Below are 26,005 nucleotides of genomic sequence, written 5' to 3' on the forward strand. Positions count from 1 at the left end.
CATCCCGACTATCCCTGACCGTCCCATCCCCGTCCATAGGCCGTTTGCCGCCTGGTTGTTGATAGACTGAGTCCTCTTCACTTCCAGATCATAGTTCCTCTTCAGGGGAAAACAGGGCCAGAAGCCAAGGGCAAAGCCAAGGGCAGCACTGTAGAGGAACACTGTGGTTGACTTGAGGTCTGCTTGCTCCATGCCCAGATTCCTCTATGTGCCTGATCTTCTCTGATAGCTTCATCTTTGTTTTCTCTCTGGACTTCTCCCACATTCTTTTTTTTTTAAATTAATTAATTTATTTATTAAGTATACAGTGGTCTGCCTTCATGTATGCCTGCAGGCCATAAGAGGGCACCAGATCTCATTTCTGGTGGTTGTGAGCCACCATGTGGTTGCTGGGAATTGAACTCAGGACCTTTGGAAGAGCAGGCAGTGCTCTTAACCACTGAGCCATCTCTCCAGCCCTCTCCCACATTCTTTATTATCTGTTTTATCTTGCATATCCAACACATTTTTTAAGTTCTTGAAGAATTGTTAGAAAGCATAACAAAACTTAGAAGGGATAATAAGTGAGGACCCATAAACTTAGAAGGTCAAATCATGGGAAAGCATGTTTGCGACACATGTGTGTAGTATTGGTGTGGATGTGGGGCTAGAATCTGGAATATTAATTTTATTGTTAATTGAGACTCAGGAAGAACAATAACTGGTAGAAAGTGACACAAAGGACTTTAAATGCACTTCACGTGGAAGAAAATCTGAATGGCCAAGAGCCGTCAAGACGGTCTAAGCCATACTAGTCACCCGGACAGGAACAATTAAACTACAAAGAGTATTACTGCATTCCCACTGTGTTAGAAGAAGAAACAATTTGGTGCTGCTAAGTTTTAGAAATGATTTGAATCCTCACTTTAAGAATAGTCACTTCTGAAAACAATTTGGTTTTTAGTCAGTTTAGCAGATGAAATGAGTAAAAGGTAGAAACAAGTAAAAATGAAACTTCATATGGTCAGCGTGTTTGCCGATGTTATTTTAAGAGAAAGTTTATTTTTAACTCACTTGCCTACTTTTTAAATAAATCTACTTTTTTTCAGAGTTCAATAAAGTTCTGTCTGTAAAATCAATACTATTCCTATAAATCTGCTATAACCAATTAGAAAATCGAATAAAATAATCTTGTGTATCATGGGGATCTGAGAGGTACCTCAGAAGGAAAAATGTTCAAGGATTTGGGAACAGATGAAAAGTACAAGCGAATCAATGAAATAATCTTATTCACAAACAGGAAGAATGGCTATATAAAACTACCCCCACCCTGGTGTCAGTTATATTGTTAAGTACAATAATAGTCAAACCCCCTTAGAAATTGATAGATAGAGCCAGGCATGGTGGCACACACTTTTAATGCCAGCATTCAGGAGCCAGAGGCAAGAAGATCTCAAGTTCAAGACCAGTCTGGTTTATATACTGAGACCCTGTCTCAAGAAGAGGAAAGAGAGATAAGTAGCTACTAAATTTTAAGTAGCAATTAATAAAGTATTAACAGTAGCATTGGTAATGGGAGGGGTATTTTAAATAACCAAGTGTGAACGTGTTGGCTATTAAATAAATGGTCCTTCTATGGTTAATAACTTATAAAGAAAACTTAAACTGAATTGCACCCTAACTGTGCTGGGAGTCCATGGGCTCCCCTCAAGTCTGATTATTTGCTAGAAGGACTAACAGAACTCAGGAAAACTGAAGAGCTCAAGATTACAGTTTGTAAAAAGATATAAATCAAAATAAGCAAAGGAACTAGATGAGACTCAGAATTGTTTCCTGTGTATACAAGACCCTCTGTTTGATACCCAGCACGGTATGGGGGTGAGGCCGGCAAAGCCTCATGCTCCCAGGGGAGGCATATGAAGCATATACAATTCTCCCAGAAGTACTGTATGCCAGCACATGCAAAATATCACCAAGACTCCCTGCTCAACCCTCGTCACCCAGACTTTTTCCTGGAAAGTCTGCGGTAGGCATTCCTGTCATCCCAACTGACCTTAGCTTTAAACCTTCCAGAGAGCTTACTGGCCCAAGGTCTCAGTCTTCAGAAAGCAAGCATTCAGCTTCTGCTAGTTGGCAATGTACGCTATCTCTTCAAAGGAATACAATGTGGCCCCAAGCTGTGGACAGGAAACATTCTTATCAGACTGGTAAAGGCCAGGGGCTCCAAGGCTGGTTCCGGAGAGAGGAGTCTTTTTTTGCAAAACATAGAAAGGAGTTGAGCAACCTGAACCTGCCAAGGTGACCCTTACAGTTTGCTTGCAAAATAAATGTCAATCAGAACTGTATTTGAATAAAGAATAAAAAGATAAGGATCTTAGGGTGACTTTTCTCCCTTTTTTAATGCATAAAAAGTCTCCAATTTTTAACAGGTTGAGGGCGTCTCTGATACGGTGCCTGGCCTGCTTGTTTATGGCATATCATTAGTATGTACTACAGGTAGCATAAAGAGGCCTAGTGATTGCATGTCAATACAACTGTCTCTTCGACAATGTCCTATTGTTGGGGTAATTTGTGGCTAGACACCTTTCTTCTGTCCTCTGGGACCACAGAAAAGCAGCATTCTGGGAATGTATTTGTACACACAGACCATTCTCTCAGAAGTGCTTTGGAACCAACCTTAGCATGGAATTGGAAGGTTCAGGAGCCTACTGAAAAGTGATCTTCAAGAGACAGAGTTCCCACATTGACACGGTAAGAGCTGTGCTGCTGAGTTAAAGAAGGAGCTCCATGCCCAGAGAATGTAGGCAGTGCCCAGTGTAAGAACACAGGAGGTAAACCAAGAGAAAGGTAGCAATCAACACCTGCTGTTCTCATGTTAAATGTCGCTGTTCATCGTGGGCTATGTGTGAGCTCATCCCCCTTATTTCTGCCTCTACTTCTGTCAACCCCAAACATGTTAGCAAATTCCAGTTGCCCTTCTAGAGCCCTCTGGAAAGATCCATTTTTCTCTTTCTATGAAGCTTTACTAGTTGCCCACATGCTGACACCCCAACTGATTCCTCAGCTTCCCCTGTCAACTCGAGTGCCTTTCCAAAGTTTGGCCATAAAAAGTGTTTTCAAAATATCATGTTGAGTTTTTTTTTTCTTCAAAAGCTGTTAACACTGTAAGTTTGAGAGGAATGGTAAGGGAGGAGTTAGTGACGCTCTGTGTGTATGGAAACTATGGTACAAGTATTCCCACCTTGGCACAAACTATATAATGTTAGCCAGTCAAAATTCTGGAAATATAATAACGCTTGATAACAAATATAAGGTACCTGCCTTGTAAGGTCAGTCATGCTCGCCTAATACTAGCCTACAATCTGGTAAGCAGAGAGCCACACAGAAAACCACAGCAAATATGCTTCAGGGGCTTCATGAAGAAAGGGGAACTTGAAGTGGTTATTAGTCCCAGACAGAAGGGCATCCTTTCCTGAAGGGGCCTTTGCGCCTATTGGAAAGCATTCCCACATGGTGGGGGAGGGTCAGCGGGCCTTAGGAAGCATTCTAGACACCCAGCAACAGAGCACACACCAGGAGAACTCTTGGTCGCTAAGGTGACTGCGGACCAGTTACTGCTCTGTGATTGGAGGCTGGCAGAAACAGGCTGTTTCTCATCTGATTCCCAAGTGTGAAGGCCTGGCACAGCATCAACGGCCTTTTGTTAGCGAGCAGAAGCAAATGTCCAGGTCTCAGAGGGAATCCCCTGAGTCCAGCAGAGCAGTTCGTGTTCTTACTCTTGCAACACACGCCCTTGCAGCAAGGTCTAGGTGCATGACTGAAGGTCAGCCAGTGGGCTGTGTGAAGAAGCCTTGTGCAGTATGCTAAAACCTTCTTCTTATGGAAGCTCTAGTGTCCTCTTTGACTCCCTGTTTCTCCCATTTGCCCCACTTTCTGGAAGCAGACACAGCTATTTTGCACCTGAGTTGGGGGTATCCGTGGGAACAGCAGAGTAACAGGCTAGAATAGAGTTTGTTTGGAATAGAGTTTGTTTGGGTGGAAGTGTCACCCCAGCCCCTGACACTCATATACCCAAAGAGTCTGGAATGTTTGGTGGAAAGTTCCATCCCAAGCCTCTTCCCCTGGGAGTTGCCTCAACCCAGACTCCATCTCTGAGAAAGCCCGCTAAATGGAGACCCCTCCCCAGAGACGCTAAAGACCACTCCCACAGGGTATTTAAACTAGGGGGGGGGGGGGAGCAGAGAACAAACACGTGGTTTTCCTGTCTTCCTAATGCTAGTAACCATTAGACCTGGGCTTTTTCTAATTTGGTTTTGATTTGGTCTGATTTGGTTTATTGCATAGGCGGAGAGGCTTATTGGGACATAAAAACTTTTCAGAGTTGTCATGGCAGCTCTGGCCTACAAGCCTCCAGACTTTCTTAAAACATTTTTTTAATGTTTTATTAACCTTGAATTTTCTTTTTTCTTTTTTTTTATTGAGCTCTACATTTTTCTCTGCTCCCCTCCCTGTTTCAACCCTCCCCCAATGTCCCCATGCTCCCAATTTACTCAGGAGATTTTGTCTTTTTCTACTTCCCTCATAGATTAGATCTATGTAATTCTCTCTTAGAGTCCTCATTGTTGTCTAAGTTCTCTGGTTTGTAGGCTGGTTTTCTTTGCCTTATGTTTAAAAACCACCTATGAGTGAGTACATGTCATAATTGTCTTTCTGTGTCTGGGTTACCTCACTAAATCTTAAAACATTTTTACTCACAAGAAGGAAGAAGAATCAGCCTCAGGCAACAGTTCTTAAGAGGTAACTATGTGAAGTGCTATGTGAAGTGGGATTCTAGGGGACAGCTTCTGACCAGAGAATAAAGGAACCAATAAATAATGCTACCTCCTCCTTTTTCCTCCTTCTCCTCTTCTTTTCTTCTTCCTCTTCTTCTTGTTCTGCAAATTTAAACACACCCAGGCATGTCCAGGCCTTTTGAGATAGAAACACGATGTTAGCTTCAAAGTGCACACTTAAGAATCTTGCAATCGGGGCTGAGAAGATACGTTAGCAATGAAAGTGTTTGCAAGAAAAGTGTGAGGAGTGGCATTTGGTCCCCAGAATGCACAATGCCAGGTCGGCCTGGTGGCCCTGCCTATGATTCCAGCCTCCGGGGTCAGACACAGGAGCTCCCCTGAGCAAACTGACTAGCAAGTCTAGCCATATCCTGTGAGCCCAGGATTTGAGAGACCTGCCTCCATAAGGCAAGAAAGCAATCCAGGAGAATTCCTGACATAAATTCAGCCTCCACATGCACCTAACAGGTAAAAAACCTGCATACATGAATACACACCGCACACTTGAAAGTGGGAAAAAAGTCTGTCAATATTGTTTTAAATTTCAAAACATTTTAAGTATGTTTGTGGTTGAGGCTAGGACACATTCGTTCATAGCTGTTTTAGCCACATGTAGCCTTCCTAGCCAACCTTCTGTTCGGAGAGAAATGAAAGCTTTCAGGACTGAACACTGGCAGCTGTTCCCTGGTAGAACTGTTTTCGTATTTATTTGACAAATTGGTCTCAAGCCTGGAAGTACTGTAAGGCAATGGAGGTACAGAAGAGGAGAAAGCCTGAGAAACCTCCTGCCTTGGTGATGTTTAATATTAGATGCATACTAAATAATATCTGTTCTATGTGACAACTACCATAAACGAAAGAGCAGGTAAAGGAGAGAGGAGGGGGTGTTCATAATATTTTAGAACTGAGTGATTAGAGTACCTTCTTTGAAGTGACAGCCTGAGCTTTAATTATATGAAAGTTGAAATCGTTGAATAAAAGCATTGAAAGGGGTGGGGAAGGAGTTAGTTCTGGGGAGAGAGAGTTAGAAACCGAATGCTGTGCAGAAGAAGATACCAGAGGAGCAACAGGAAGGGGAAGAGCTTCCCTGGCAAGGGAACCTGCTGGGAAATATTATTTTACGATGTGTTGCATTTGTTTATGCTGTGGACTATATGTTTAATCATGCAAGGATGTGTTGCATTCTTGTATGCTGCACTTGTTTAACTATGTGAAACTATGTTACTTTCCCTGCCTAGAATACATGATTGGTCTAACAAAGAACTAAACATCCAGTAGCTAAGCAGGAAAAAGGAAAGTCGAGCCTGCCAGGCAGAGAATAAATAGAAGAAGAAATCTAGGAAGAGGAGATAGAAGAATGAGAGGAGGAGAGGTGGACTCCAGGGACCAAACTACACAACAAACCATGGAGTAAGAAATAAAGAAAGGTATATAGAAAGAGAAAGATAAAAACCCAGAGGCAAAGGTAGACAGGATAATTTAAGAAAAGCTGGCTAGAAAGGAGCCAAGCTAAGGCCAGGCATTTATAAGGAAGAATAAGCCTCTGTGTGATTTATTTGAGAATCAGAAAGGTAAAAACAAAATCCATCCATACATCAGCACACTGAGATAATTCATTTGCTGTTTGAAAAAGACAGCATCACGTGATGCTTCATAGCTTGCATCTTGTCAAAGCTCTCAGGAGAATCAAGAAGAAAAGCTGCCACCATGTATTACTTCTGGTCTTATGTCCCATGCTGGAGGAGGGTCAGCCTTTCGGCATTTCTAGATGGGTGTAGAGCAAAAAAAAAAATCAGTGCTTTCAATTTGTTTGTTTTTCGAGACAGGTTTTCTTAGTGTAGCCCTGACTGTGGCACTCTCTCTGCAGAGCAGGCTGGCCTCAAACTCACAGAGATCTGCCTGCCTCTCCCTCTCCAGTGCTGGGATTAAAAACTGCCCAGCAACTTTTTTTTTCTTGTTGAGAGCATTAACAGAATGAGAGAGACAAGGTGTGAGCCACTCAGAGTTAATGCTAGAAGCAAAACTCTAGTCCTCTGAAGAGCAGTAAGAGCTCTTAACCACTGAACCGTCTTTTCAGCCTTAATATTATATAATTTAAATTAAAATGAAATATCTCATAAGTTTCATAATAGAAAACTAAAGTCGTATCACCTCTTTTATTTGAAGTTTATTTGGTGAGTCAGGATTTGTTGGACTTGGTTCCGTATTGCTTCAGTTTTTAACAGAGTCAGCCAGGAAAGCAGATAATTTTATGATTACCAAATGAGAAATTGGGTCAGTTTTTTTATCAGGAGGAAATTTTGGAAACCCAGTTAGGAAGTATTTAATACTGAATTCCAGTAGTGAGTGAGCTCTGACTATAAATCAAAGCCAGACATTTTTAAATCGTACAAAGAAGTGATGGAGTATGAACTCGGAGTTTCTGAGGGTTTGGAGATTTCTAGAGCTGTTTCCCTTTGTGGACAGCCAACCCTAGTACCTGATATGCCACACCTAAGGGTGGCCTCCGCAGACCAACCCAAGCCAGGGCAGGGCTGGAGAACCAAGGCCTGTGCCTAGATACCCGCTCCAAGAGAGCAATCTCAACCAGCTTTTGCAGGGTGCATTTCCAGTCCAGCCACGCACCCTGGTGAAATTTTCACAGCGACGGTGGCCATGAACCCCGAAAGCAGCCGGGGCCACAGGGCAAGGGAGCTGATGCTCCAGGTGGCCAGGGTCCTGAGGGCTAACCTGAGGGGCCCGGCCACCGGGCCCTGGAGGAATCTGGCCAGGGTATCAAAGCCTGAGGGGACGGATGAGGAGGCTACAGCTGCAGGACATGAAAGCTGTGAGTTCTGAGAAGGGGTCTCCTGGTGGGCAGAGGGTGGGCTCGGGCTGAGGAACTAGAGGAGTAACCACTGCCACCTAGAAGGAAACGGGCCAGCAATCTGCCTTGGCGACCCTCAGGATGTCCCCCGACACCGCCTTACCTCCTCCGCGCCCCCATCCCCATCCCGGAGTGTTTATTCACGCTGCACCCTGTACTGTGGACAGGGAAATCGCCTTTCCAAGCTGAGGAGGAGACTGTTTAAAGAAATGAGTAAGCCCTTTGCAAATAGAATTCTTTGTTCTCTTGTCTTAAATCATGATTTACGTGCAGATTTATTGTGTGATTTTAAGTCGCGTACAGTTGTTGCTAGGTTTCTAAAGCATGGGGAATAGATCAGCTATGCTTTGGCAATGATAGCAGTTAACTGACGAGGCCCCAAGGAGGAGGTCATCAGGAATTGAAAATAAAGGACTCAAGTCTCTTAACAGCACACCATGGGCTCACATGGATGGGCTCTTTCCTGAAGCCCAGCCTTGGCAACTGGACACCAGTTCCTTAATATAATGTTCAGTCAGTTGGTTAGCTAATTCCAGAAACACTTTCCCAGGGCTTAATATTTGTTAGACATGATTCAGACGTGGGGATGCAGAAGCCAAGGTAGCTCTTGTTCCCTGGAGCTCGCTTTCTGCTGTGTGGTGGAAGTTGGTGGACCATGAGGAAGAAAACCCATGTGACCATTTGAGGGAAAGGTCTGAGAGCGCTGTGGAAACCGTGAAACAACGTGACCAGGGCTCAGGCAGACTTTAGGACGGATACCCAAATGAGAGGAAACAACCAGCCACCGGAAGTTCAGATAGAAACCATGACAAGCAAGAGTGAAGCAGATGGAATGCCTGTTTAAAATGAGGAAGATACCCCTTCCGGAGCATTGTGAATGAAGCTGAGAGCTGCTGAAGTCTGAGAGGGTTAGACTGTGGGTGGTGAAGGCGGGGCTTAGTGAAAGGACATTTTCATGTTACTGAGGGGGCAACCCCAAAGAGAATATCAGGACAAAGTCTATCCACTGTGCAGCTGCAGTCCAAAACAACGCCCACGTAGCCATGGAATGAAACCTCTGAAACTCTGAATCAAAATGAACTTTTTCTCATTCCACGTCAGTTGTCTCAGGCATTTTGCTAACACGGGACAGTAGGTAGAACGAGTTCATTCACTAACGTGGGACTGTATTTTTTCCTCAATTTTAGACATCTCAATGGATGCACACTGGTATCTCATTGGTGGTCTTAGTTGAGTTTCTCTCTCTATAGTGGTGACAAATTTCAATACTTTGGTTCCTCTCTGTTCTTCTGAAGTCTTTTCTCTGTACTTAAATTGGATTGTTGAATATTGAGAGCTAAATATTCTGGATGTATTTAATTTGTCAGAAATATTATTTGAGAATATTAAAAACCTAGTTGTAGTGTGTATTATTCTGGTTTTTTGTTTGTTTGTTTGTTTTCTGTTTTTTTGTTTTTGTTTGTTTGTTTTTTCTAGTCAGGGTTTCTCTGTGTAGCTCCAGCTATACTGGAACTCACTCTGTAGACCAGGCTGACCTCAAACTCATATAAAGATCCACCTACTTCAAGCCGGGCGGTGGTGGCGCACGCCTTTATTCCCAGCACTTGGGAGGCAGAGACAGGCGGATCTCTGTGAGTTCGAGGCCAGCCTGGTCTACAAAGCTAGTTCCAGGACAGGCTCCAAAGCTACAGAGAAACCCTGTCTCGAAAAACCAAAAAAAAAAAAAAAAAAAAAAAAAGATCCACCTACTTCTGCCTCCCAAGTACTGGGATTAAAGGCGTGCACCATCACTGACTGGCTCATCTGTTTTATTCTTTAGTGGTGCCTTTCATAAGAATGGATAAGTTACATTTTGATGAAGTATAGTTTATCAATTTTCTTTTCTTTCATGGTTATACTATCACTGTTATGTATGTGTAAGAAATCTTCCTGAACCACAGACTATAAAGTTTTTCCCATGCATTTTCTTCTAGAAGTTTATAGTTTTGTGTTTTTCATTTACATACACAACCCATTTGGAATTCATTTCTGTATAACATATAAAGTTTATATCAAGATTCAGTATGGTGTCCAAATATTTAAATGCCATTTGTTGAGATGATTATCCACCCTCTGTGGTCAAAACTTGCAAACCTTTGTCAAAAAATAACTGGCCTCTTTGTCTGAGTTGATTTTCAGACTGTATATGTTATTCTATGGGTGGATGTATCCTCTCTATGTCAAATGCCCTACATTGCCCTGATCTTGCACATTGCTGTACAATTGTGATACACTACAGTTCACTAATGTGACTCTCCCAGCATTGGTCTTTCAAAATTGTTCTTTGCCTTTCTAGATAAGTTTTATATGAACCTGTCAGTAGCTGCAATATATTTGTGCGACATTTTATTGAAAATCCATTATATCAATAGACAACTTTTGGGACATTAACAGTTTATGATGTTCACTCTTCCAACCCGAAGGACTTGATATATCTTCCCACTATTTAGCTTTGAGTGCTTTCACCCACAGTTCTTTTTTAATATTTAGTTTATTATTTTATGTGTGTTTTGCCTGCATGTACATTATGTGTGTCATGTATATGCCTCAGCCCTTGAAGGTCAGAAGAAGGTTTTAGATCCTCTGGGACTGGAGTTAGAGATGGTTACAAGCTGCCTTAAAGGTTCTGGGAATTGAACCTGGGTCTTCTGCAAAAGCAACAAGTGCTCCTTAAGCTCTGAGCCAACTCTCCAGCCCCAATATTTCTTTGGTACAGAAAAGTTGTATGTTTTGTTGCCTTATATGTAAATAATTTGGTTTTTGATCAATTGTAAATAGTGCTTTGTAAATTTCAGTTTTCGTTTGTTTATTGCCAATATGTAAAAATATGATTAATAGCTATGTATTAATCTTGTACTTAACAAACTTGCTAAACTCACTTACTGTTTCTAGAGCTGCTTTGTATATTCCTTAAGATTCTATACATAAGTAACCAAGTTGTCTGAAGCCAGACTAGACAGTTTCTCCTCCTACTGCGTGCCTCTTCACTTATGTACCAATTTATTGTTCTAGCTAGAACTCTCAGCACAGTCCGTAAACAGAGACGTAAGAGTGAAAAATCTCTTCTCATTCTTGATCTTTAGAAAAAAAAGAAGCTCAGATTTTAAAAATCAAGTATGCTGTTGCTTGTCAGTTTTTGTAGATGTCCTTTCAAAATGAGGAACTTCTCTTTTATTTCCAGTTAACCAAGAGAGGTGTTTGGTGTTTTTGTTTTGTTTTATTCCTTTGGGGAAGGGAGAAGAAGGCCGTTTGTTCTTTGTTTCATTTCTTTTATAAATGTAATTTAGTGTGTGTGTGTGTGTGTGTGTGTGTGTGTGTGTGTATGATGTATGGTGTGAGGATGGTGCATGCATGCTACAGTGTGCATGTGCAGGTCAGAGGTCAGCTCTGTGGAGTCAGCTCTCTTCTTTGACCTTTATGTCCTTTCTGGGGTTAGAGTTCAGGTCACCAGGCTTGCCTTTTCCCACTGAGCCATCTTGCTGACCCCTAAAAAAGGTTTTTATAGACTCTGTTGGTCTTTAAATGCTTCGTAAAGTTCATCAAAAAAAATGTTTTCAAGCATAAAGATTTCTTTTTTGGCATAGTTTTAGCTATGAATCTAGTTTCTTTGATAGTCAGAGTTATCCGTGATAATTATATAATCTTGCGTGAATTTTGGTAGCCTATGGTTGTCTAGAAAACACGACATTTTATTTTAGTTGATACATTTATATGGATGGAATTGTTCATAATATTCCCTTATCTTTTCTTGTTTGTTGTTGTTTTTGAAACAGTCTTTCTAAGTATCTCAGAATGGTCTTGAACTCACAATTCGCCTGCCTCCTCCTTCTGATCCTTTTTGATGTCTGGTGGGGTCTATAAAAATGTTTTCTTTCACTTATGATACTGATCTTTTTATGTCATCTGGGTGGGCATTTTTTTTTGGCTCATTGATGTTTTTAGATAACCAGCTATCATTTTCATTGATTTTTGTTTTATGATTTTTTCTGTTTGAAATTTCATTGATCACCATTTTTATCTTGCTATTTTTCTTCTGTTTACTTTTTTCTCTTCTCCCTTTAAAAAAACATTGTTTTTATTTCATGTGCATATATATTTTCCTGCATGTGTGAGTATGCACTATGTGTGAGCCTGGTGCCTGTGGAGGTCAGAAGAGGGTGTCCCGTCCCCTAGAAATGGAGTTACAAATGATTGTGAACTACCACGTGAGTGCTGGAAACCAAACTCACGTCCTCGACAGGAACAGTCAGCGCTCTTAACTGCTGAGCCATCTCTCCAACCATGCTCTTTTCCTTTTCATTCAGTTCAAAATATTTTGTCAAACATCTGCTTTCAATTCTTAACCTCAATTTTTATTTTATCCCCCATAATTTGTACTGTCTCTTGAGAACTCTCTGACTCTCTTGAATCTTCTCTGTGCTAGCTAATAAAGCTTGTCACATGTATGTATGAGTGAGAGGGGTGGAGTGGGGGATGTCACGGTCACAGTAGGTGTGAATCCAATTTTATGTCCTTTCTTATAAATGATAATAAAACATGTCAATCTTCTTAGCCTTTTTCTGGGTTTCTACAATGGACTCATTAAAAGCTTTGGTTCCTCCAGGTCTGGCACTAAATCTGAGTTCTGCAGATAGAAGGAAGTTTTAGCTTTGGAAGAAGCACGTTCCTCCCAGTCTTATCCCCTACTGATGTCTCACAAACAAGGTCCCCTGGGAGGTCACTCTGCTGTGGCCCTCTGACCTGCTAAGCTGATGGCAGGTAGTACAGCTTCAGGGTGGCCTTCTTGAGCAACACTTTGTTTGAGGTCAGGAACATTTTGAGGGTATGAAAACGAAAACACTTGCAATATGAGGAGAAGATGGAATCATGGTATTCTGGCTTTGGAAAATATTTAAGCAAATATGCTGTGTCCTCAACAGCCGAGCAGGAGAGTCTCAAGGTTGCAGTTCCAGCTTTTCAGAGTACGAGGCTGTCACATGAAGCGTGACAGAGAACTGTGGCCTCCTTTGCTCCTCTGGGTCATGCTCTCTTTCTTTCTTTCAGTACTGCCAATTGAGAGAAGCTTTCAGAACGCTGCTAAAAGCAATAATTTGGCTCTTATGGAGAAGCTGTTTGAAAAGAAGGTTAACATTAATGCTGTGAACACTGTGAGTAGAAGTCACAGACATGACAAGTGACGATTCCATGTGGTGGCCTGGGAGCACTTAGGTCAGCTGAAATAATAGCAACAATCGAAGAGACTCGGCTGGCTGAGATGTGGGGACTCTAATGTGGGTGTTCGAACTAAAGATGGAATTATGTAGCAGAGCAGAGCAGGGATAGAAGGGAAGAAAAGACAATAGCTGGTTGGCATGTAGAGAAGGTTCAGCTGTTGAGAGCACTGGCTGCTTTTACAGAGGAAAGGGGTTCAATTCCCTGCACCCACGTGCCATTAACCCACTGTAACTCTAGTTCCTGGAAATCCCACGCCCTCTTCTGGCTTCTGTGAACATGCATGGAGGCAGACGCAGAGGGATCTCTGTGAATTTGAGGCCAAACTGGTCTACATAGTGAGTTCCAGGTCCCCTAGGGCTTTAAAAAGGAGAAGAAAACTAAAGAAAAGAAGCAGGCAGGATTAAAAAAAAAAAAACTGTGAAAATAGTTATTTTCTATTTCTTTTTTTCGAGACAGGGTTTTCTCTGTAGCTTTGGAGCCTGTCCTGGCACTAGCTCTTGTAGACCAGGCTGGCCTAGAACTCACAGAGATTTGCCTGCCTCTGCCTCCTGAGTGCTGGGATTAAAGGCGTGCGCCACCACCACCCGGCTAGTTATTTTCTAAAACACAGGTATTTATCTTTAAAATTATTCTAAGCATAGGGGTTTCTTTTTGAGTAAGTAAAACAGCAGTAACTTTTTTTCTAACTAGCAGGGAGTACAGCCTCTACGAGTTTAAAAGACTTCAAATTTTTTGCACAAAGCAGCTGCAGTTATGCTACTAGTGTTTGACCTATAGTCTCACGCATGCTAGACAGCCTACCACTGATCTAATTCCCCAGACAATTGTGTATTTGTTTGTGTGTGTTCATGGATAAGCATTCACATCCGTGTATGAGCAGGTGTTCACGTGGGTGGCTATGTGTATGGAAGCCAGAGGACATCCTTGGGCGTCAACCCCCTCTGTCTTCCTTCTCCCTTCCTCTCTCCTTCATTCTACAGAAGGAAGGCACTGGGTCTTTAGAATATCTCAAAGCCTATGGGCGGACTGGAAAGCCCACCATCACAGTTACAGGCCTGGGCTTGGTCCTAGATTGTAGCCTGGGGACTAAGACTAAGTCCAGGGCCTCACACATACTAGGCAAATAAATACCTATCACTGAACTAACACACACACACACACACACACACACACACACACACACACACACTTTCTAATGACAGCTATTTAATCTTGTTTATAGCAACTTGTCATGGTTAGTTGCAGGGTTCCTTAAAATCTGTGATGATGCATATTTTTTAAGTGTAAGTGGACTTATTACATTCTTGCACAAATAAAGTTTATGGGGAAGCTGATAGCCCCAAGCTGACTCAATAGAATAAACTCTACATTGCCAACAATGTCAAGATGACTTGTGTTTTGTAAACATCACCAGTTTAGCAAGCAAGAAAAGAAAATACTCATCTTAAACCATTCTCTTATTTCTGTCATTACTTGTGTGAAACAAGAGTAGTTCATGCCCAGGCATCTTTGGGGGAGATAAAACAATACTTAGAATATGGCAAATGTGGCATGAATATTTCTGATAAGCAAAAACGTACATTGTGGGAAGAGAGGTAAATTGTCTGTGGGCTTCCTGGGAGCAAAATGTGGCTTTTCCTTGGAAGATTTCAATAGCTTGCTTTCTCTCCCCGATTCTCTAACTTCCCCCTCTCTCCTTCCCTTCTTCCTTTCTTCTTCTAACCTTGAATCTTCTCGTCTTTCTTTCCCTTCCTTCCTCTTCTCCTTTTTCCTCCCTCCCTTCCTTCCATTTCTTTCTCCCTCCCTCCTTTCTTCACTTCCTTCTAAATCAATTTATTTGCTTCTGTCCAAATGGCAGGCTTTTAATTATAGAAGAGAGATGCTGGGGAGACGGCACAACGATTAAGAGCAGTTGTTGCCCTTACAAAGGACTCAGTTCGTTTCCCAGCTCTGACATGGTAGTACACGATCATTGTGACTCCAGTTCCAGGGCATCCTGTATCCTCTCCTGGCCTCTTGGGCACACATGTCTCTTATATACACATACAATTTAAACTATTTAGATTATACATAGAAGAAAGGAACAAACTGAAACATTTAGAAAATTTTTTCTGTCAATGATCAATATATTCCATTTTGATTTAAATCCTAAGTATCTCCAAAAGCCATCTAGAAGGCTTGGTTGCCGCACAGTGGAAGTTGTGAGAGCTTTCAGAGATGGGGCCTAGCAGACAAGGGCAGGTCCCTGAAGTCTACTCTTGAAGGGGTCTCTGGTACCCCAGCCTCTCCCTCTCTCTTTTCCTGGCTTATTCGAGGTGAGCAGCTTTGCTCCCTTCCATCCTTCCTGCCAGTGAGACTATGATGCTCTGAGCCAAAATATGGCTTCCTCCTTAGGAATCGCTCATCTCAGTTATTTTGTCACAGAAACAGGACATCGACTAACATACATTGTGAGGGGGACAATGCCATTATTAATGATTGCATACGAGGAAAAATACAGCTTTTCCTGTGTGAATGACTTTTATGGTATCACTGTATGGCAGGTTCTACAAGGCATGGGTCTGGGCGCCTTCAGTAGATGGCCAGATTCTCAGGTGACTTCTGACAACACTTAGGGTATGATTCTGCTGCACACAGTTCTTAGCCCTTTCAAAGGAAAAAGCAAAAAGTGTGACCAAATAATCAGAATACAGAGAGTCAATATGAAAGTCCTGGCCACATGAGAGAGAGACGGGAGACCCAGCTGAACATGGTGGCTCAAGCCTGTGATCCCAGCATTCAGGAGGCGGGCACAGGAGGATCACAAGTTAGAGGCCAGCCTGGGTGACACTGCCAGACTCGGCCTCATAAACAAAGTGAAAAACAAAACGGCCGAAGGAGACAGGGGTGCTAAGAGGGTTAAGTGATGACCAGATAGCCAAAGACACAAATTCTGTTTCCTCAGATGAACCGCACGGCCCTGCACTTTGCGGTGGCGAGGAGTAATTTATCGGCGGTGGATTTCTTACTGAGTCACAAAGCCCGGGTTGATGTTGCCGACAAGGTAAGCTCACCTCCAGTGCGTAGACTGAACTGGCACACAGCCTGCGCTCAGGAAAATTGACAACTGCAGACGTCTTCCTCTCGTGGGCACACTTCCATCGGCAGGCCGCATTACCAGAATGGCCTCTTAAGAGAAGACACACGCTGTGTGCTCTCTGTACTTGGTAACTAAACTGTTCACCCATTAAGACTTGGGATTTTACTCATTTTCCCGTATCAACCTTAGGACCCTAGCTCTCACCTGCAAAAGTAGTATGATTGTCCACACTGCAGTCAGATTCATGACAGACAGATGAGAATTAGCTCCAGGGACTTTACATGTTGACTTTGCCCTGTGGACTCTGATCCTAAATAAATTTATCAAATGCATGTTCTGTGCCAGGCACAGGTATCAGGGTGGGTATTTAATGCCATTTCCCTTCTAATCCTATGGAAAATATTAGTAGAATATACTCAATTTACAGATAAGGAGACTTGGATATAGAGAGGTTATAGATCCCGTCTCTCAAAGTTACATTTTGGAAGGACGGGAGGGAGGTTTGAACTGAACTTTTCTGGTTTCAGAGACTACGCTGTTAGCCACAAGCCAGCTTCTGTCTGTCTGTCAAGAGAGCAAAACCCACCTCAAGGATTTTTCATCCACTTTCCCACCTCTCTTTAGTACTTCTTGGCACAAGGAAGCTAGCCAGAAAGCCCCCAGATCATGCTTCTCATCTCTGTGGCAGAAGACAATGGCAGCTCTGCTTGTTATAAAACTCTTGAGTTCATAACAGGTTGTGGCTCTTTTTTTATTACTTTTATTTATAATGGGCATGCATGTGTGGTGGGTGAGTGCAGACATGTGTGTGCCCTGGCACACATGTGGAAGTCAGGAACTGGTCACCTCTTCTGCTGTGGGACCCTAGTCCATGGTTCTCAACTTTACTCCACCTAGAAACACTCAGAGTCTTTGTGTTCTCTCTAGTCTGTACATCCTGGGAGGGCAGGTTCAGCACTGTTTTCTCTTCACCTCTCCCAGGGCCTGGGAGCAAATATTTGGATAGTAAAAGGCTTCTGTTCACACCTGTTAGTCATCTCGCAGGCTTCGCTGGTAATCCTAGAGAACATGAAGGTTTGATAGCGCTGGGGTTTTCCTTTGTGTCACCAGTGAGGCGCGGAGCTCTCTCAATTATTGCCATGGCACTGGTGAGCCAGTAAATTGTTATGTAATAACCCAGAGATAAAAATTACCACCGGCTGCCCACTCACTCTCTGAGTGTGATTAATTGTATCACAGCCATGGTCTTGAGGTGCAGGGGCATGGCTGATGGCTGATCCCAGGACTTTGCGTATGTTAAGTAAGCATGCATCACTGAGCAGTCCCAACCTAAAAAACTAAACAACAAAACCAAAACAAAAAACCAAAGCAACTTCATTTTGAGACAAGATACCATTAAGTATCTCATACTGGCCTTAAACTCTCTGTGTAATCCAGGCAGTCCTTGAATTTACAATCTCACACATCCAAATAGCTGGTTTTACTGGCCTGCCACATTCTTATCATGACTGTGGCATTTAAAGGGCATGTTTTTTTAGGTGTGTAAATTCTGGTTTGGTTATTTTGCCTATTAGTTAGCCTGTAAAAGTTAAATTGGCAAGAGACATGATTATCCAGATATATTTATATTTTGTCATTGGAAATGCCGTACAATATCTTTGTGTTTTACTTTAATCCCAACATATTGCCCAATCAGCTTTCTTCTTAAAGTACAGTACTGATTTTTGACAGGTATGCAGTTTTATATAACCACCACTACTTTAAAAATGCTGAGTAGGGCCTTGGGGTGTAGCTTAGTGGTAGTGTGTTTAGGATGCATGAGGCTCTCTCTGTGTTCATCCCCATCAAAAAAAAAAAAAGAGGAAAAAACACACACAACCAAATAAACAAACAAAAACCAAACACTAAGACTAACGAAACTTAACAAGCAGAACAGATGCACCGCCCCAATTTTTCTGTTGTCTCTGCAGTCCCACACCTTGAGACCGTCACCTAAGTGATGACAAATGACATAAGACATTTGAGGCTGATTCTTTCACTCAGCAAAGCTCTGCTGATGTTCACCCACATCCTTTCCCCTTTTAAACCCAACAATATTTTGCTTATGGATGGAGCCTAGTTTATCTCTTTACCACGTGAAGGATGTGAGGCTGGCTTTCCATTTGTTATTGTGAGTAAAGTTACTGGTGCTGGCGAGATGGCTCGGTGGATATGGTATCTACTGCACAATCATGGGAACCTGAATTTTAATGTCCAGCACCCACACAAGAAGCCAGGCGTGGCTGCACACACCCCCAACAACAGTGCCGGGTGCAGGAGTCACACAGATGGGTGGGTCCTGTGCCTCCCTGTCCTCCAACATACCCAAAATGGTGAGCTCCAGGTCACCGAGAAACCTGTTTAAAAAAATGTCAGAGCAATACATGAAAATATCAATAATCCACCTCAACCTCCACGTGTGTGTGTTTATGGACAAACACAAAGTAAGGCCTTGTGGACATTCTTGTATGTTTTTGCAAGCGTAGCTTTTCCTTTCTTTGGTATAAGAGACAGTTGGGCCACAGGCATATATGTGTAACTGGACGTGAGCTGTAGATCGGTATGGGCTGTTTTCATCCTCACCAGCAATGCAAGAGGTCAGTTTTGCTTTGGACGGCATGGTCGCCTGCGGTTGATGGTGTTTCCTCATTCAGTTCTATTCAGATTGTAGGCATCTCACTGTGGTTTGAACTGTGCTTCTCCACTAGTGGGTGACGGTAAATATCGTTTTACCTGTTAGTTATCGTTTATGTCTCTTCCTTAGTGGCATCTGCTGAGATGTGTGTGTGTGTGTGTGTGTGTGTGTGTGTGTGTGTGTGTGTGTGCGTGCGTGTTGGAGATGGGAATCAGGGTTTTCCACATATCAACTGAACCTTCTACCACCAATGTGTATCCCTAACCAAATCTTTTGACTATTTCTAAACACTGAGTCTGATTTTTTTTATTTTCTTTTAAATTATTCTTTCATTGTGAAGTTTTGATATTTCATCATAAACCCTGAGCACAGATCCAATGTTAGGTGCATATTTTGTATTATTCTCATATCTTCAGACTGTCTTTATAGTGTTCACAGAGCAGAAGTTTTTCATTTTGATGAAATAAAAATTTTGATGTCTGTTTTGTTTTGAGACAGGGCCTCATCATATGACACCAGCCAACCTAGAATTCACTATGTAGACCTGGCTAGGCCTTGACCCAGAGATGCTCCTACCTCTGCTTTTTGAGTGCTGGTATTAAAATCATACGTCATCATGCCTGGCTTAATATTCCTCTTTTTAAAAATGAGTCCTGATACTGATATTGCGTATACGTAGGGATGGTTTGCCCAATCACGGCAATTTTTTTTCATATTTTTCTTCTAAATATTTTATAGTCTTATGTTTCCATTTAGTTCTGGTGTTGCTATGGTTTCAACATGTCCCCTGTAATTGATGTGGCAGATGTCTGGGGCCGCTGCACTGAGTGAGGAGACCTTTAAGAGCTGAATAGTTCATAGTGCCCTCATGAATAGATTAGTGCTGTTTTCTCAGGAGAGGGTTCCTAATAAGGTGACCCCCCCATATTATGATGTAGTTCTCTAAGGAAGCCTCTTCAGCTTGGACCGCTAAGCCTCCAGAGTCATGAGCCAAGCCTATTTTTTTCTCATCATTAATTACCAGGCTGTTATTACAGTTTGTTACAGCCTCTTAAAACAGATTAAGGCAGAGGTCCATCTCGAGTTGGTTTTAGTACAGAGCAGAAACGGTTTGCGATGGTTTTGTCACACAAGGGTGATTGGGTTTTTTATAAATCCCTCCAGTTTCCAAAAGTTTTGTAATGCAGCTCAGGTCTGTCCCCAGAGTCATTCTTGGACAATAGTCTTCACCAGAATTCAGTTCCCAAACTGTTCGTCACAGGGTTAGAAGTCGGTCCAGTTATGGCTCAGGACACAGTCAGGAGTATACGCGCGAGCTCCTTCTTGCCCACAGTTAACCCCTCCTGCACACACATCATATCTCAGGTCCCCTAAGCTGTCATGGACAGAAGAGAGCAATGAGGCATGGATTCTGTCACCGTCTCTTCCTCAGGGGCTTCCTCCTGTCTCTTTTTGTCCAGGTCCAGTTCTAGAACGGGAACTGCCTTTGAGTCTCTAAGAAAACAATGAAAACATCAACACTCTCAGTTTGGGTAACCCTCTCCATCTGCCTATTTCCATTCGTTTTCTAGAGTCCTCTGATAGCTGGATTTTGTCCAGAGAGTTTAGCGGCTTTTGGTGGGAGAGACAGAGGGAAGGACACTTGCTCTACCTTAGCTGGAAGTTTACCCTACATAACAAAACTGCATGGTGAGAATCTGTAGATAGATAGATAGATAGATAGATAGATAGATAGATAGATAGATGGATAGATAGATAGCAAAACTAAGATGGACGACAACTGAGGAAGATTTCCGGACTCTACATGAAACACACACACACACACACACACACACACACACCCCAAACAAACAAAATCCATGATTTGAAAACATTCCAGATGATTATATTTAAAATGAGTATGACACGAGACAGTCCTGGTCTTAAGGACCCTGCTGTCAAACTGGGAAGCAAAGGGAAATACTATAATAGACTAGTACCATTCAAGGCATTGAGACTCAGGGGCAGATGCCTGCCTCGGCCACTAAGGATGAAGGTGGGTGGCATCCATGAGCTTTGAGACAAGCTAAATAAAAGGAGGGTCTAAATTCAGGGTGAACAAAGCTCCCAGACATAAACAAAGCTCAGAGATATACCTGCTTTTCTGTGGTGTTCCTCACCTATGACCAGGTTGGTTTGGGGGACCAGGCTGGTTATCAGTGAGTGTCACCCATGTCGTAGGCTCCAGCTTGCCTACTTTGTGGCATGGAGGATGCTCTGGGGAGATGCTCGTCTATACACTGTGATTCATTGCCTCTGAGGAACAATGGCTCTAGTAGGAATTTGTGGCTGCAGAAACCAAGTTGCTTGCTGCTTTGATTCCCAGAGTTTAGATTTTGCAGTCAGCGCTAGGAGTTTATAAAGACTGTTCGCTTCAAAATTAGGAGTGATCTCTTAGGGGAAAGAGGGTTTGTCACTATGTGATTTGAGCCTGTCCCAAATATCTGCAGCCAGATTTAGACACTGAATATGGAGCAGAGAGAGTAGGGAGCCTGAATGAAGAGGGAGAATCGTGGCTCATGCTGCTCAGGGAACCTCGACTAATCATGATGGGCCATTGCTCCTCCTAAAAGGAAGCCTGCAGAACCGTACACTGGGAATACACCATGATGTCTGGGACCAGCATTCCTTTTGCGTGGCAGCCTTGCGTGTTGTGGCGTGCTCAGCAACATGCCTGGCCTTTGCCCTTTGGGTACCAATATCATACCTGAGTCATGACTATCAGAAATACCCCAAGATATTTCTAGGTGTCCCCTGGAAACAAATTGGGCCCTCGTCAAGAGGCACTGACTTAGAATTACACAGTAATAAGCTGGGATTTGCTAGTTCACTCCTAACCCAAACTCTCCAAATCCAGTGCCTGGAGCAGCCATAGCAATGCCAACGGGTCTTATCCACATCACTAATGGGAAAGGTCTACACACCCATATTTCTTCATTATTTACTCGGTTATGCTCAGCTAAAAAGCCTGTGTACCAGATCAAAACCATTATTTGAGGCATAGATGATTCTGTGGGAAGGCTGTTGAGAAGACATGGTTTTTTTTTTTTTTTTTGAAAGGGATAAAGGAAACAGGAAAGAATACGTGTGACCTTAGCGATAAGGAACAGGACAGCTGGGCATGGTTGGAGGGCATCTGTGATCCCAGGATTTGGGAGGCTGAGGCAGGAGTGTGGCACACTTGAAGCCAGCCTGCTCCTTATAGTGAGACTGTCTCAGAAACAAAGCAAAGCAAAACAAAATGGTCTGGAATGCGAAGCTGCTGCTGAGCCTAACTAAACTGAGCAACACGACAGTACCCGGCAGTGGCGGACAGGAGCCAAGTCTGAGATGCTGTTGACTGCCCCTAAAGACCACCCCATGAGTTGTGTGCCTACAGCCCCCTTCCCCTCCTCTTTCCCAGACCGGCCAGGGTTAACTGCTGCTGTGGTTTCCTTCCACATTTCTCTCTGCAAGTTCAGTGCATGATTTAAGAATTCAGCCTACGACCAAGCAGTGGTGGCACGCGCCTTTAATCCCAGCACTCGGGAGGCAGAGGCAGGAGGATCTCTGTGAGTTCCAGGCTAGCCTGGTTTACAGAGCTAGTTCCAGGACAGGTTCCAACACTACAGAAAAATCCAGTCTCCAAGAAACAAAAACAAAAACAAAAGAAAGAAAAAAGATTTCGGCATACAGCTTTCTACAGGTCATGAAGTTCTGAAATGAATCTTTCAGTCTGACTATTTTATGCACACATATGCACAAGGTATACCATCTTTTCAGCTATCTTAAACCTCATTACTTTCTTTATTGTTTGGTTTGGTTTTGGTTTGGTTTTTTTGTTTGTTTGTTTGTTTGTTTTTTTGAGACAATGTTTCTCCAACTAACCTTTGAGTAAACCAGGCTGGTCTCGAACTCACAGAGATCTGTCTGTGCCTCCCGAGTGCTGGGATTAAACACATGTGCCACCATTGCCTGGCGCATATTTTGATTTTAAGTAGAACTACCAGTTAGTTTAGACATGACACTTTTTATTTTTTCTAGTGCTCTAGGAAACCATGTCTACCCACATGCTCTTCTATGGTTTGTCTTTTGTTGTTGATGATGCTTTGTAAGAAGATTCCATAGATTGGCGATCTATTTATCTTTACTAGTGATAGGCTTTGAAAGCATCATTTGTTTAATGTTTATGTTCTATTTTTCTTTTTATCATTCTAAATCAAGAGAGTGCACGTTATAGTCTAGTTCAAAACTAGTCCTTGTTTGTGTTGCTTGTGCTATTGTATGTATTCTAATTTTTAGTACACTGTAGGGCAACATTTCATTTTATTTCCGTCAGCTGGAGACCCACGTGTGTCTATATTACTTACATGACCCCTATAGGATTACAATATCACTTCTGTTGCATATTAAATTACTTATTTCTTATTTTTCCAGGACTCTAAGATCACCTAGGCTTTTGTTGCCCAAGACAGAATGTGGTAGTTCATTACTTAATGGGTTCTCCTCTTCTCTCTTCTTGGGGAAGCACGGCTTGACAGTAATTCACCTTGCAGCCTGGTCTGGAAGCTTCGAGATCATGCTCATGCTAGTTAAAGCTGGAGCAGACCAGAGAGCCAAGAGCCAGGTGGGTGTGCTGGTCCCTCAGGGAGGGGGATGACGTGAGCGCTCACCTCACCGATGCTGGGGCAGGAGTTCTGGGGTTCTGAGGTGAGTAAGCCCTTACTTCTTCACCCTGGCTCTCTTCAGGAAGGAATGAATGCTCTCCACTTCGCAGCTCAGAACAATAACTTGCACATTGTGGATTACCTCATTCAAGACTTGCACCTGCAGGACCTGAACCAACCCAATGAGGTATGCCTGCACACTCCCTCAAAGTTCTACTTCTTCCTGCTTGGGTGGGGCTGCGAGAGCAGGCTTGGCCCTGTAGCCAGTTCCTCGCCTCTCTGGCTGACCACAGAGCAGAAGGGAAGTGTTGCTGGTGGCAGTGGCCCAGGCTTCTGCCTGTGGGGAGGACAGGAAGAGCAGAGAAAGCCAGACTCCGCCACTCCCTCTTCCCAGCTGGGGGCTGGACACTATCCGCCTCCATTAGTATTCAAAATGTGTGCTATTAGTGTTCAAAATGTGTGCTTGAGCTTTGTTTTACAGTGCCTGACCTTCTTTGGATATATTTGACCCGAAGTTATGCAGAAATCAGTCACGGGCTGTAACGCTCTTACTGTATTTGCCATGGTGCCTTGAGATTAAGAAGACCAATTTTACCTCATGACTGTGTCTTAATGTGCTAGGCACAGAGGAAAGCAACTTATGTGCATTTTTTTCAGGGACAGACCTAAGGCCCAGAACACAGCAGACTCCTGACTCATTTTGTGAGACAGTGGTGTGTAGGAAGGAGAGGAGGGCTGATGGTGTCAGGGACAGAAGCAGGCTTACTAAGAGCCATCTCTTCCTCTTACTTATTTTTTCGAGGTAGGAGCTTTCTCTATAGCCCAGCCTGCCCCTGAACCTGTGATCCTCCTGCCTCAGCCTCCAGAGCGCTGGAATCAGATGTGCACCACCACACCCAGCTCTCCCTACTTCTGGGATTCTTGCTTTTTCGAGTCTATTGACCTGTGCTATACTTCCTCCTCCTCCTCTGGCAATAAGCTGAGGTAAAGACTGAGGAGCTCAGTGCTGGGTAGAGCTAAGCAGCCACCAAGAGGCCTTAGGATAACGCAGGTTCAGAGACTCCAAGAGAATGAGCCCAGGGGCTTCACTGGGGTGTGTGGCGAGAACCTCTCTCAACGTTGATTTTTATCTCTATAATGAACCTGGATTAATGGAACAGACAAATAAGATACTCTCTTTTTCTAAGATAGTTGAAAAGAATGTCTTAGAAGTCCAGTAGGAATAGAGCTTGTTAAGGGCGGGGGTGGAGTAGGGTTGGGACAGGCAGAATTTGAATTCTGGAAGACGGAAAGGGCTATGAAGATGCACGGTGGTGATGCTTCCATAATGATATCAGTGTACCTGGTTCAGAGTTGGGGAGAGCACAGTGTGGAAAGAGGCACTTGCCACCACGCCTGGTAATAATCGGATTTTTGGAGCCCACATGGTGGAAGTAGAGAACCATCTCCCACAAGTCCTCTGATCTCTGTGCCTCGTATACTCCCTCCTCTCGCCCAAATGATAAACAACCAGACCTAGGCATTGAACTATGCATTTAATAATGATTAGGGCGGTAAACTTTATGTTATGACTATTTTACCATAGCTTTTAAAAGAAGTGGTAAAAAGAAGCCAGTTTGGAGCTAGGATCAGGAAGTGATGGCTATTGACTCACCGTTTGTATAAAGGTTGGGGATTTCACAAAACCCATTGTGCAAGAAGGAGTACTCTGTCTCACGGTGTCACCCTCTTGCCCAGACTCTTCTCATCAGAAAGAGCTGTTCATCTAACAGGGTTAGTGAAATCCTTCTCATTGGCTCAAAGGGAATTCTAAGCTCTGGCAAGAGAAGCTTTTCTCAGAAGAGATCTTTGAGACAAAACGAATTTAAACCAGGCCTAAGAGAATTTGGACGGAGTTCAGGACACGCCGACATTGGGAAATCTGGACAGTCCCCTAGTCACACAACCCAACAAATCACTGTAGGATTTGTAGGAGAGAGATTAAAGCCATGAGTTTGAGGCTAAGTGGTCTAAATGTTTTGAATCTATATGTCAACCTCTATCTGTGACCAAAACTAAAGAAGCGACACTGGGGTGGGGGGAGTGGAAGGGAAGCTACAAAGGCCATTTGAATATTGGTTGAAAACATACATGTGTTTGGTTATGTGTCTGTCAGCTGTGTGTGTTGAGAACATCTACTGGCCTAACAGAATCGGAGCTGGAAGGCCTCGTAGGTTAAATGCAGCGTCTTTGAGGGGAGGGGTAGTAGTAAAGAGTGTAAGGGGAATCGAGAAGACATCTGTTTTCTCATTCAGGCATCCCTCAGTATCCACAGGGATTGGTTCTAGAACTCCTCTTGGATGCTAAAACAGTCAAAAATTCAAGTCTGCATATAAAATTGTTTAGTATTTATGTAACCTACACAGAGCCCCCTGAGCCTTCTAAAGCATCCCTAGATTGCTGTTAATATCTGTTTCAGTGATAATGCTGTGTGGTCTATTAAAGCCTGCAGTGGGTCGAATGACAAAGAAAATGCTACATGTTCAGCAGAAGAAGGCTTTGTTCCCCCCTGGATATTTTGGATTTTGAGTAGTTTTATTCACGCATGGATGCATGGACCAAATGCATCTGAGGTGGCGTTTAGCCAAAGCCATCACT

General features: G+C 43.1%; 1 protein-coding gene across 1 annotated transcript in view; it reads left to right on the forward strand.

Annotated features, from left to right (window-relative positions):
• The first annotated feature begins 7,466 nt into the window (after positions 1–7,466).
• Ankdd1b (ankyrin repeat and death domain containing 1B) overlaps positions 7,467–26,005 on the forward strand; it is a 62,582-nt gene continuing 44,043 nt past the window's right edge. The window contains exons 1-5 of the mRNA XM_041663705.1: positions 7,467–7,638; positions 12,760–12,863; positions 15,875–15,973; positions 23,230–23,328; positions 23,451–23,555. Of these exons, the coding sequence (XP_041519639.1) occupies positions 7,467–7,638; positions 12,760–12,863; positions 15,875–15,973; positions 23,230–23,328; positions 23,451–23,555 (579 nt within the window). The remainder of the gene's footprint in view (positions 7,639–12,759; positions 12,864–15,874; positions 15,974–23,229; positions 23,329–23,450; positions 23,556–26,005) is intronic.

This window comes from Microtus oregoni, unplaced genomic scaffold, assembly GCF_018167655.1.
Source record: "Microtus oregoni isolate MIOR12 unplaced genomic scaffold, Mior012 000014F_ref0000157, whole genome shotgun sequence".
Classification (NCBI taxonomy): Eukaryota; Metazoa; Chordata; class Mammalia; order Rodentia; family Cricetidae; genus Microtus; species Microtus oregoni.